At 37.5% G+C, this 14,116-nt stretch overlaps 1 protein-coding gene across 1 annotated transcript in view; it reads right to left on the reverse strand.

Moving 5' to 3' along the window:
* LOC106682032 (dynein axonemal heavy chain 1) overlaps nt 1-14,116 on the reverse strand; it is a 236,643-nt gene that overhangs the window by 58,044 nt on the left and 164,483 nt on the right. Inside the window, exon 61 of the mRNA XM_067050254.1 lies at nt 731-832. Within this exon, the coding sequence (XP_066906355.1) occupies nt 731-832 (102 nt within the window). The remainder of the gene's footprint in view (nt 1-730; nt 833-14,116) is intronic.

Below are 14,116 nucleotides of genomic sequence, written 5' to 3' on the forward strand. Positions count from 1 at the left end.
TATTTATTTTTTTTATTATTTTTTTTTTACTTTTATCATGCCATAGGCGTTGATGACCAGAGGGCTTTACCCCTTTAAGCAACAATGAACAACAACATTATAAATTATAGAATATATTATATGCTCTTTTTGTTTTTAAATGGCCTGATTAACAATAATAAAAGTGAATTCCTGATTGCTTTAATGCAGCTATGGTTAATTAATCATTTATACATATATTTAGGAATAAGATCATTCTGAAAACTCATATAATAAAAATTACTGATTATTAGGCCTATCTCAGGTAATTAAACTGAAATTTAAGTTTAAATTAGAAGATTCTATCTGCAACTGATTGAGGAGTTTTCTATCAAAAGTGGATGAATTTACTTTTCGAAGAATATCATTAAAAATATATTAAGGGATTATCTAATGTAAATAAATTAAATTTTATTGAAAATATCGATCAATAACAACAATTAGGAAGGGGAAAATTTAAATTTTGAAATAAATTGAATCATTTTTCATTGTAGAATTTTAATTTGCCAAAAAAAAACTTCAGTTGAAGTGGACGTATAATCAATGAATAGATAAATCCTTAATTGTTACATGTCTTAACAAAAAAAATTGTATTATAAATTTTTAATTTTTTTTCTTAATAATTTAGTTTTATAACAGATTTTGATGAAAGGACTATATACTTTTTTATGTCATGATTGATTAAATAAAAAACAGCATTAATATAAAATACCTTCAAATATACCCAGTGACCACCGCTCATCGCATCACGAACTGTATCATATGTTGTGTCTGTTATCTGACTTATTATGAAAAGTTGATTATCTTCCAAGTGCTGAAAATAAAATGTGATAAATTAATTCCTCCTAAAAGTTGAGTTTTACCTTATCTGATTATATTAAGCAGGAAATCTTCAGTTATATTTATTCCTTCTTTTTTTTTATCAAGTTAATATTAATCTACACTGTCTAGTGAAAACCAGGGCCTCTGTTTCATAATAAAGTAAAACCTATAAAATTAGTCTTGTAGATTTAATTTAATACTATTCCACTGACTTGTACAATAGTAACTTGTACTTTAAGACTTTTTAACTCCTGTAATATCACTAATAGTCATCACTATTATGAAAAAAAAAGTATTAGTGTCAGTACTAAGCAGTTTGTATACTTGTAATCATGAACCAATACTATTAGCTTTCATTATTAAACAGGGCCCAGGTTGGATTCATACAAATTTATTTGTCACTGGGAATAGTTCCCATTCAAATAATGTTGGCCACAACTCGGTATAACTTAATATACTTTTTTAAAAATATTTTAAGAAAGTGTTTTTTAACACCTGTGGCTTAGAACCGCTGCTATAGATTGTACCTCAGGCTGTGTTACTTTTTGACACTCCTGCTATCTCTGGAACAGTAAACAGAGGGGCTGCAGTAGAGAAAGAAACCCCTGTTTACTCCAATATATTTGGAATACGTTCACTCCAAAATAAAACCAAAACTTGTTTGTCTGTTAGATGTGCCACGATTCAAGTAAATCGGCGATGTATTGTTCAGCACTGACTATTGTATATAATAGAAAAGAATTCAAAAGAATAAATTTAAACAAAGTAAATCTATTATTTAATAAAATTAACCTTATTATTGCGAAATAAGGGTATCATATAAATTAAGTAATGATTTTATTCTCTTTCTCTTGTATTTCTTTAAAAAGTCGTTTAGAATGATGATGAACAGAGAAGTTATTTAACTAATATGCATATTGTAAATCAGTGTGTGATATGTAATTTTAAATTTACCATGGGGCGTGTGAAATTGTTTTAATTAATTTTCACTATATTGTTTTTATTTTATCTTATGAGTTCCTTGCATAATTATGAAATTTTAGGTGCCAGTAAGTATATCAACAAAGTAAACAGCAGTAAGTATGAAACTCGCTGCAGAGAGTACCTCATGGGAAAGGATAAGGTTGAAATGGTATTAAGGCTCAATTATACAGTGGGTGAAAAATGTGTTGGCACACTCCTTTTTTCAATAAACTTCAATTGGATGAAGATATTTTCCAGAACACATATTTACTTCAGATTAACCCTTTGCTAATATCCAGTTGGAGACAATAACACAAAATAGAAGCTTAGTACTGGGTTAATGCTATTCCTTTGTTTATTTTTGTGTGTTACTGGGTTATCTGGTATAAATAAATTGGGAAAAATCATTAAAGTTATCCTCTTGTTTTGATTTTCTTTTTACTTATGAATTTTCGTTTATACATTTTCATTAATTTTTCATCCTTTTTTTTTTTTTTTATACATTTTGTCTGCGTTATTTATCCATATATCTAAATACAATTTTATCCTTTAAACCCATACTTATTCCCTTTATATTTTCCCTCTTTAACAAATATAAAATATAAAAGTATGAGAAGATGGTTGACCCTGTATAATATATCTGAGGAGAAGATGGTTAGGTGTGAACTAATATGCTATTGTTTGATTAATATAACAGTCAGGTAGCCCGCTGTTTTTCAATTTTGTATTTGACAGGTGCGGGCATAAATAAAAAGATTTAAAAAAAAGTATCTCACGATTTTGTAATAAAAAGTTTTTGTTATTGTTGTTAATTTACAGCTCAAGTGACCCTTATTATTATATTCAGATTAACCATTAAACAATTTTCTTATTCTCATTAATTTACAGCTCAAGAGAACCTTATTATTCTAGTCAGATGAACTATTAAACGAATATCTTTTCTTATTAAAAATATACCATATCAAATAAATGCTTCTGATCTATTTTCAGGTTACAGAGTCTAAGTATTATAATTTAGTTCTTCTAACGTATAATAAATATTTATAAGTTAGAAGAAGTAAGTAAACATATATATTATAAAATATTTATAAGTCAGAAGAAGTAATAGCAACTGCTGCCGAAAATTGTGGTATATTATAAGCTAACCTTTAACAAAGGGAGATAAGAGTAAATGTGCAAGAAGTTTTCCCTCTTGGAAGGTGGTTAATTTCGTAACCTACCCTAAGTCGTCCATAGTAGCCTCCGCTTGGGACCGCCAGTACATTCTCGTCTCGAAAAAATGGACCTCGTTGGTTTTTCAAACATAGACCTTAGATCATTTTTGCTTGGTATTTTAGGTAATTATATAAATCTGATGAGGTGTTGGTAATTCAAACTTGATGATAACATAGATATAAACATAAAATCCTTTAAAAAGAAGGTTAGTTAAACTGATTGGGTTTTGTTCCAAAGCATTGGATATATACAATATTTTCTCGCTCTTGGTGCAGGTAGTCTTGGTTTTCTTCAATTTTCAAAATTCAATTTTAGTTGGAAAATATGTTTCCATGCTGGGTTTTTAATATTTAATGTTAGCCTTCCGATATAACCCTATGCTAAATGATTTCTTTTAACTGCTAGACCAGCTTCTACACATATACTATTTACAGGGCTAGTTTTGAAGACACCTGTATTAACAGGGGTATATGAATGATGGACCATTTCTGAGGCAGAAAGCTGTTTAAGATTACCCAATGCATAAACAAAACTGATAAAGTCTGATTTACATGTACCATTGTCACTGATCTGAATACTCTTTATGCTTCTGGAATTAGCTTATTTTCTTTCCAATTTCCAGGTTAGCCGCTTAAAAATAAATTTTCCAAAACCCTATATATGCAGCTTTAGCAACATATCATTGTGGATTTCATATGTACTTGCTGTGGAAAGGTCAGCTCCTTTTTTACAGCCTATTTGTTATAGTGAAAGGCAGGTTGTATCATTGAGTACAGACATTATCTATTTGATTTTTGAATTGCTTTTGATTTGGTGCCATCTAGTGCGAGTGCCAGTTAATAACAATGTCCTTAGGGTTGTTTCTATATGTTCATCGATTAAAAGTGTCGCTTAATAGTCTTTATATTTCTCTAAAATGCTCTTTATCTTTTTCTAAAATAATATTGGTGAGTTATCGTAAGCTATCTATCACATTACTAGAAGTATAAACAATTTGTGTCCATCTGGTAAACAATTATAACTTGCTAGCTGAACTCCCACCATGCCCCATTGAACCAAGGTTGATTCGGACCAGTCCCATTGCATGTACGTATAGCGACCGAGTATCATCCACAGGGAATGAATTAATGTTAAATTTTAATCAATTCCTGTGTAAAATTGTTTTAAAAAAATATATTTATTAACAATCCTATAATAAAATGGAAATTGTATTCCTAACTAATTATTAAACGATTTTCTATTCTTATTAAAAATATTCCATAGCAAATAAATGCTTCTGAACTATTTTCAGGTTACAGAGTCTAAGTATTATAATTTAGTTCTTCTAACGTATAATAAATATTTATAAGTTAGAAGAAGTAGGTAAACGTATATATTATAAAATATTTATAAGTCAGAAGGAGTAATAGCAACTGATGCCGAAAATTGTGGTGTTTTATAAGCTAACCTTTAACAAAGGGAGATAAGAGTAAATGTGCAGGGACAGAAATTTTCCCTCTTGAAGGGTGGTTAATTTCGTAACCTACCCTAAGTCGTCCATAGTCGGCTCCGCTCGTGACTGCCAGTACACTCTCGTCTCGAAAAAAATGGACTTTCGCCCTTTTGGGGGAGCTGAGGTAAACAATTACCATTCGCGATTTTTATGTTCCTTTTACAAAAACTTTCTTGTATTAATGGCACTCATGAAAAGTCATGAAAGACCTTATGTAGGTCCTGTGACTTCTGTTCTCCAATTGCCGAAGCTTAGCTTCTCTAGCAACTCCATCTCCCCATCGCCCTGTTGGTCAACTAACTCCTTTCTTTATATGGATCATTTAATTATCTTAATATAGAAAATGTACTTGAGATATATGAAACATACTATCACTTTCGGGAATGAAATTGAAACTGAATGAGAAGTTGAAGAATTATAGGATGCAAATTCTGGGTTTAATTGAGGTAAGTAAGTAGAATAACCTCGCTATAATATGGTGAGATGTATACGTAGGGATCACAAGAGAGGGGATGGCCCTTGTATTAAAGGATGGAATATTTACAAGCGTGGAAACTTGGAATGCAGTGAATTCCATATCAGCAGCCGTAAACCTCGCCAAAATCTTTGATCATTCTGATATACCCAGCTGATAATTTTCCAAACAATGACAAGCGCCGTCAAGGACGGTTCTTTAGTAGAAATAAATGTTGAACAGAAAACAGACACAGGAAGGCTGTCACATGAACTGCTATCTGGAGTGGGGCAGCATAATTAGATACAATATACATTAATATTCCTTTTTAAGGGTACAATGCATATGAAATGACACACGTGAATAATATGGGTGGACTATATAAAGTGAAATTATTCTGCTGGAGAAACATTGCACATATGGTACATGATACAAATTGGGCTGAAAAAGCCAAAAGGTACTGTATTGTTATTCTGTTTGTTGAATTTAGATCAGGGCTGCATTGTTCTGTTCTGTTTTGTTTTGTTTAACGGCGTAAAACTTCCCAGTGAGAAACAGGTGTAGGGCGGTGGTTTTAGTGGGTAAGAATCCCACACACGGATAGGTCTTTTGAAGATTTCCACCGACCCTCCTAAAAAAAAAAAATGAGAGAGTCTTGTGTGTCCTATTCTCAGTCTAGTGAGCACAACTTCCTCTCTACGACATCTGCGGCTGGAGGTACTCCAGGGTCCAGCTTCCTTCTTTATAGTTTTCAGCTTACTCGCGGGGCTCTCGTTCCACATTCCCTCGACTGCCACTCATCTGTAATTTCCCTTATAAGGGGTCCGCTCATCTCCGCTGAGTTAAAACGACTTTGCCGCGTGTCCCAGTAGCGTGAGTGCTTCTCTAGCAGCTCGATCAGCCTGTTCGTTTCCTGTGATTCCCATGTGGCTCGGAACCCACATAAATTGTACTGATATGCTTAGATTTACTACGGTAGTTAGATAGTAATGGATCTCAGAAATTTTGGGGTGTTTCGGATACATGTAATCTATGGCTTTTAGCGAGCTTAGTGAATCTGATACTATTATGATATTGTTTTAGGTCGAAGACAAACAGGAATATAATGCTGCTGCTATTGCATTTAGTTCAGCTGTGAATATGTCACATAACTTGTGTAGTTTAATTTTATGCGTAGAATTGTTGGTAACGAAAGCTGATGCTGTTGACTGTTCTGACTTAGATCCGTCTGTGAAGATTGTAAATGCTGTCGGCATGTTTTGGATAAGGCGAGAAAAATGAGCTTTATATAGAGACAGTTCAGTGTTTACTGTATTTCGAGAGTTATAAAATAGTTTTAGGTTGTTGATGGCTCCAGGGTGGATGGTCATTTTCTGATGGATTAATTTTTAAGGTTGTAAGAAAAGAGATGGTCGAGGAGATTTTTTCTGACAGCTTTTTTCTTGAAAAAAATCGAAAACTTAGCATTGAATATATATTTGTGGGTCGGATATTCTGTCTGTGGATACAATTTTGAAGTGTAGCCTATGGCTAATTTTAATCTTCTAAACAAAAGAGGTGATTGTCCGGATTCAGCGCATAGGCTAAAAATAGGCCTTGTTCGAAATGTTCCGGTCGAGATTCGGATTCCAGCATGATGGATTGTATTCAACTTAGCAAATACTTGGGAACGAGCCGAGCCGTAGACGAATGATCCGTAGTCCATTTTTGAACGTATTAACGCCGTATAAAGTTTTAGTAAGCTAGTTCTATATGCACCCCAGAAAGTGCAGCTTAGTGAGCGAAGAATGTTTAGTTTTTTAGTACAGTTCGTTTTTAGTGTACAGACATGATGTTACCACGTCAGTCTTTTGTCAAATGTTAAACCTAGAAATCTATGGTAATCTGCGTATGGTATATGGGAGTTACCTAGAATAGATCAGGTGACCGAGGTGTGTTTCGTTTTCTACTGAAGTGGAGGTATCTTGTTTTTTCGACGGAGAATTGAATGTCGGTAGTGTATGACTAATGTTTGATCCTGTTTATTGCATTCTGTAATTTAAGTTGGATGTTGTGAATACTTCCAGATCGACAAAAAATTGCCAGATCGTCGGCAAACAAAAGAGGTTCAAACTCAAACGGCAAACTCTCCTAGTCTACCGCTCCTCGTTTTCTGGGCTTGAGGAGTGGAACAACGATAGCATGTTTCCACTCCATTGGGAAATATCTGAGGCGAGAGCAGGAGTTATATATGTTAAGGAGAAACATTTGGGCTTTTCTGGGGAGCTGTTTGAGTAGGACATACGATATGTTGTCCTTTCCTGTGGACTGGTTTCCCTTTGTTTTCCTCAGTGTTGCATTATATGTTGAGAAAATGGTATTTTGTGTGTTTTCGGTCTGGGGTTGGTGGTGGTATACAGAGACGGTGCGTGCATTGTCACGTTGTAGGTAGTAGTCAGATAGAACGTCTGCCTGATCTGCGGGAGTGAGGAGCTCATCGCCTCGATGGAGTTTCACCGATTTCGATTTGGTGTTATGACTTCGGATTAGTTTCCAGAAGTTTTTGGGATCGTAGTGTGTGCGGCGTAGTTGTTCATGCCATAGGGACGTTTTCCACTGCGACATAAGGGATGTTTATGATCGGTCTGTAGGTCTGGTCTTTAGTCCTGTACCAGCAGTTTTTGATGTTATTGCGTTGTTTTATGAGAGTGAGTATGTGTTGTGGTGGTGTGCGTAGGTGTATTGGTGTGGGTGTGAATGTGGGTATTGATGTGTTTGGAGCGTCTCGTATGGTTTGTTGTAGAATGTCAATGGCCATACTTATGTCTTGTAGTGAGTTGAGTGTTGTAATGTTGGGTATGTTGTCGTATACGTGTGTTTTGTAGAGTTCTAGTCGGCTTGTCGAAAGTTGTATTTGATGTCTGTAGGTGGGGTTGGTGTTGTGTGTTTGCCTAACTGATAAAGTACTGGTAGGTGGTCATTGTCACTAAACTCTAGTGTAGTGCAGTTAGTGAATCTGTGTGGTTGTTGCGTGAGAAGTAGGTCAAGTGTAGATGTGTATGAGGGGTTTGATGTTTGTTTGTAGGTGTGTGCATCAGGATGTATTATTGTGTATTTTGTTTTAGTCTGGTACTTTCCTAGTTCATTGCCTTTTGCGCAGTTCCATGAGTGGTGTTTGGCGTTTAGGTCACCTAGTATGATGTGTTGTCTGTCGATCTCGATGTCACAGAGAAAGGTCTTGAGTGTGTTCGGTTTGGCACTGGGGCTTCGGTAGACGCAGGTGATTTTGTAGGAGTGTTCTAGTCTTACTTGTATTGTAATGGCTGTGTGTTTGTTGTCGTGAAGTGTGGAACCGTTAATGAGTCTGGATGGGACGTCATGACGCACCAGTAGTGCGATGCCGCCGTGTATAGGGGAGTCAAGTTTGTAAGTAGTGTACCCGCGGAAGTATGTCTGTGTGTAGTTGCTAAGTCTTGTGTCCGTAAGTGCGACTATGGATGGCCTACAAGAGGCCATGGGTTTCTAGCTCAAGTTTTTGTTTCATAAGCCCTGTTATGTTATAATTAATTATGCAATGTCTAACCATTGTTCCTTGGGAGTGTGTTTTGAAGCACAAGGTTAAGTGTGCTCATCAATGTTGTGAACATAGTATTCATGTCCTGGAACATTGTCATGAAGTTGGAAATCCACGCCGGTTCCGAAGACGGTGGTTGGGTTGCTGGTGGAGGAGGGCCGTATATAATTCTCCCCGCATAAGAGGAGGGGTCTGATTTTTTTGTTGAGGTTGAGGAGCCTCTTGGGTGTTTGTGGTGGAGGGCCTAATGGTTTCTCTCTTGGCTTGCAAGATTTTGATCTTGTCAGCCCTTTTTGTACATTTTGTATGTGAGGATACATGATCCTCGTCACAGTGAGCACTTTGGTGGGGTGCTTCTCGGGTATTCCTTTATGGGGTGGTTTTCCCCGCAGCGGACGCAGATTGTCATTCTGCCGCAGTAATTTTGGGTGTGGCCAAATTCCTAGCAATTATAACATTGCTTGGGGCCACCGATGTTTCTCATTTTTTCAAATGAGTATATCATGTGGTCTATGAGACCCACTTTTTTAATATCTTCTAATGTGGTTGTGTGTTCAGTTGTGACGATAATATGCGTCAGATCTGTTTTTTGCCCAGTGGCATTTGTCTTTTGGATTCTATGCAATTGACGGAAGCCAAAAAGGCGTTCCGAGAATGCTTCGTTAATTGAATCTGATTAAGGTCAAACCCTTTGATAATGAATTTTTTAAGAGGTTTGGTACCCCGTGGAGCGTACGTATAGTAATATACGTTTTCTATGGCCTCTAAATAGCGAAGGACTTTGTCGTAGTCTTGTTTAGTGTTGGTTAAAATTTTGTTTTCCTCTTTTGAGGAACGGATACTAAAATTTAGAATGTTAGCCTGTTTAAAGGCATCCTGCAATTGTACCGCCGATACTGGTGGATTAATTACTATAGGTGGTGGTCTAACTTGTTTTGTAGTTGTGGTGCTTGTAGTGGGTGTGTGTGGGTTATCTGTAATATTGGTTTCAGAGAGTCCGTCGAATGAATTGTCGAGTTTCGTTGGTGGTTGGGGTCGAGTATCAACCCGGGCAGTAATTTTTGGCTCTGTAAAGCCTTGCTCATCAGTGGTGGTGATTCGACGTCTCTTACAACGCCTAGGGGGGTTGGGAGATGTCTGTTTTGTTTTGTCTGTATTATTGTCGACAACCATTGCAGTTGGATTCGTCATGTTAGAATAAAATAAAAACTTAAATAAAAGATAAACTTAATATATGGTACTTAAAAACTAGGTTTAAAATAATAGATTTAAAAACCTTTAAAGAGAAACTGTTTACTCACGCGCCCTCACATAGTGAGGGGAAGCTAAAAAACCCCACGTGGCAATGACTCAGCAGTTTTCAGAAAACCGTTGGTGACGTCAGCAGCAAGACTAGCAGGAACAACCTACGCTTCCAATGGCAGGCACTGTATTGATTAGAGATGCGACATCGATAAAAAAACATCGATGTTTTAAAACATGGATGTTCAATACTAAAACATCGATGTTTTTTTAACCATTTCAGTAACATACGCATGCCCTGGCCAGTCAGAAGTGCTTTTTCAATCAACCAATAGAACATGGACTCCAAAAAAACATCAGTGTTTTAAAATATCGTTGCTTACAATACATTATCCAAAAAACATCGATGTTTTTAAAATATCGTTGCTTACAATATATTATCGAAAATACATCGATGTTTTTGAACATCCATTTGAGTAACATAAGGTCTGTTCCAACGATCACGCATTTTCGGCCTGTCAGAAGTTTTTTTTTAACAAAGAATCCGACATGGACTTCAAAAAACATCGATGTTTTAAAATATCGTTACTTACAATACATTACCTAAAATACATCGATGTTTGAAAATGACGATTGTTAATGGCTTCCTTGCACTCGTCATTAAACCATGGGACAGATAGTCTTTTAGGCAACCCACATGTCATCAGTATTAATGGTTTAGCCACTTGTAAGATGGTGTCATTGATTGCCTCACACCCCTCCTCAACACTCATATCACAAGGAGGCCCTATACAATAATAGAGAACGTATACTGAAGCCAATCAGCTTTGTCTAGGAACCATCGGGGTTTCGGTATATAGGATTTAAATTTGCGAGTTTTATTAATATTGGAAAGTGGTCACTACTGTGTAAATCGGGAAGAAAGGTCCAGTCTAGATTATTGTATAGCGTGGAGCTGCAGAAAGATAAGTCACTAGCTGAAAATGTTCTATAACTAGAGCTGAGATAAGTTGGTTGGGTACTATTTGGAAGGAGTAGATCGGATAGTTCTATAAAGTTTTCAATCATTTTTCCTCGTGCATTTAGATCTTTTGAACCCCTTGAGGGTGGTGGCCATTCATGTCTCCGACAAGGGGAACAGGGCGGGGTAACTGACTACATATGTCCAAGAGATGCTGGGTTTCTATTACATACTACAATTTTTATTATTTCCATACTGAAAAGGTGATATTTAAATGTATTTTAGCAGCTACTGCTTGCAGATGAGTGTTACGAACAATCCTCGTAAACTAATACTATATAATATAATAACATAGAAAACAAGAACAATAAAGAAAAATTATTTACAATAATAATAAATCCTGTATACATATCATTGAAAAAACTCACAAGTTCTCTTAATAAACGCTAAATACATAATTTAAACCTAATAATAGAACAAGTTAGAATGAAAAATAAATTATTTACAAAAAACAAAACATAGCATGAATGAGACAATATTTACAAAAAACAAAAACATAGCATGAAAGAGACGATATTTACAAAAATCAATAACAATCTTAAAATAAAACAATAAATAGAATAAGTAACTAAATTTTCTGTAATACAATCTAGTAAGAGAACACTTCAGTTTTTATATTGTCATTGCTGGAAATTTTAATTCTTTAATATGGACAGTTCTCATCTTCTTGGGTTCTCTGATACTTTCTATTGTAACAACATTGTGTTCCCTTATAATAATCACCCTGAATGGACCCTCGTATCGCTGTATCTCTTTACCCCTGTTAGATCCCAACTTCCTATATACGATCTTTTCTTTTTTTTTAATCCCCCTCCCTTGCCATTTCTGGCATGCGGGGTGCGGGAGCAGTGGGGTAGTGCGCGCTGGGGTGGGTATGCCACTGCTCCCAATGATCTTCATCCGTTTGGTAGGCCCTTCTGGTGCACATCTGTCTGGGTGCCTCCTGCAGTTACCAGCCTGGTCCAGCCCTCCTGGTCTCAGTCTGGGTCAGCTTAATCTTCTTCTGGTGTACTCCTATATACGATCGTCCCGATTTTGATTGCTCCCGTTATACCTGTGACCTTTAAATTCTCCTTAGTTACCCTCCTGGATTTTCCCTTTCCTATTCTTCCCCGGGCCTTTCTCATAACTTTCTTGGAGCAACATGGTTGTTGTGTATTTTTTCTCCGTCTGCTGCCGTGCCCTTATAGTCCCGCTGGTGTCCTCGAAGCCCAAAGAGGACCTCAAATGGCGAAAACCCCGTAACTGTATGTACAGAATGATTGTATGCCACAATCGCCTTAGGCATTGCCACGTCCGGTTCCAGTCCCTGGTCAACCTGACATAGTCGAAGATGGTCACTCAATGTGCCATGAAACCGCTCTATGTCTCATGTACTCTATGTCTCATGTACTACTACTTAGGGTGCCCTGGTGTGTTGAGATGCCATATTACGTCAAGGTCCTTCATTTCATTTCGTATCATGGCATTGTCGAATTCTCTGCCTGAATCTGAAGAGATGCACTCCGGAACTCCGTAAAACTGAAACCACATTCGGAGAGCTGCCAGGACTGCTTTCGACGACTTTTCCTGAACCTGGTGCGCCATTTCCGCCTTACTGAAGAGATCAATTATGGTTATCCATTTAAATCCTCTCGACGTGAAAGTGTCAACCTGTAAATCATTGAGCATCTGCGGTAGGGGTCTCTTCTTGTCTGCCTTTTGGTGGATGTCTGTCATGCTTTGTGCGTTGAAAAACTACACAGTTTCCTACAACTTCTGTGATAGTCTTCTTCATCCCCCACCAAAAGTATCTTCTCTTCAATGCTTGTAGGGTCTCCGAGATTCCGCGATGATTGGTCTTGCCCTGATGATACGCGACAGTCACTTCTCTCTGGCGTTCGTCTTCCTGAACGGTTTCCACCATCAGCTTGCATCGGGCGAATGTCCTGTCCATTCCTATGCGCTCATCACACCATAGCCGCTTAATCTTCTCCCAAACGGTTTCATTTCCCACGTACAGGTGACACTTTTTTCCAGGCTTAGAGGCATTATTCAAGGTTCTACAGATCTGTTCATTCTTCACGCCTGGCTGTGACCAAATCGTCGTGATATTGCTCCTCCCATAATTGCTGCACTCAACTTTGAGCAATCCAGTGGTCCTCGTCTTCCATACAATCTGCCGCCTCTTGTCGTTTATTATGTCCTCCAGTTCCTCCATATCTGCTGGTCTTCCTTCATCCGAGCTCTCGTTTGACGAAGATTCCTCCCTATCCTCTTCCTCCGCCACATTCTGTTCTTCTTCCTCTCCCGGTGCCCACTCCCGCAGGAATTGTCTAGACGGTTCTCCGGCCTCCTCTTCTACTGCATTTACAGTAATTGCTCGAGACAACCAATCGGCTACAACATTATCTTTTCCTGGCTTATAGATTATTTCTAAGTTATATTGTGCCAGGAGCTCCTTTCAACGCGTAATCCTAGCCGAAGATTCCTTCAACTTCCCCACCCATTGAAGAGGCCTATGGTCAGTGTGTATCCTAAACCTTCTGTCAAATACATAGGGCCTAAAGTGGTCAACAGACCACACTATTCCCAAGAGCTCTCGTTCCAGTGCGCTGTATCTAGTCTCCGTCTCTGTTAGGCGCCTACTGGCATATGCCACTGGGCGGTCTCCACCTTTACCATCCTGAGACAACACCGCTCCCAATGCATACTCAATCCCATCTGTAGTGATAGTGAATTGCCGAGTGAAGTCTGGGAAAGCAAGCACCGCCTTATATTGCCTTCCACCAGCGGATTGATGAACACCTTCCTGTCTTTCCTCAGAAGGGTGTTGAGTAGGACGAGGTACTCAGCCATTTCAGAAACAAATCTCCGGTAATAATTTAATGTTCCCAGCAACCTCCGAACAACCTTCACATCCCTAGGCACTGTCATCTTCCGTATAGCTGCGACTTTATCTGCGTCGGGTTTAACTCCTTCCCTGGAAATCGTGTGACCCAAAAAATTTATTTGCTCCTGCCCCAACGATGATTTATGTGCCTATAATTTGAGCCCACATTGCCTGATTCTCTGGAATACGCTGTGTAGTTGTTGCACATGTTCATCTTCATTTTTACTGAACACTAGTAGATCATCCATATAGATCTGACAAACAGATTCGTCAATTCCTCTTAAAAATTCGTCCATTAGGCGTTGAAAAGTTATGGGAGCATTTTTGAGTCAAAAACGGCATTCTTATAAATTCGTAGTAGCCCCTCTCGAAAGTGAATGCCGTCTTATGTTGATCCTTAGGGTGCATTTTAATCTGATGATATCCGGCCTTCAAGTCCAATGTGCTGAATACCGTTGACCCAC

The sequence above is a fragment of the Halyomorpha halys genome, unplaced genomic scaffold (assembly GCF_000696795.3).
Source record: "Halyomorpha halys isolate HHAL.00 unplaced genomic scaffold, Hhal_1.1 Scaffold385.1, whole genome shotgun sequence".
NCBI lineage: Eukaryota > Metazoa > Arthropoda > Insecta > Hemiptera > Pentatomidae > Halyomorpha > Halyomorpha halys.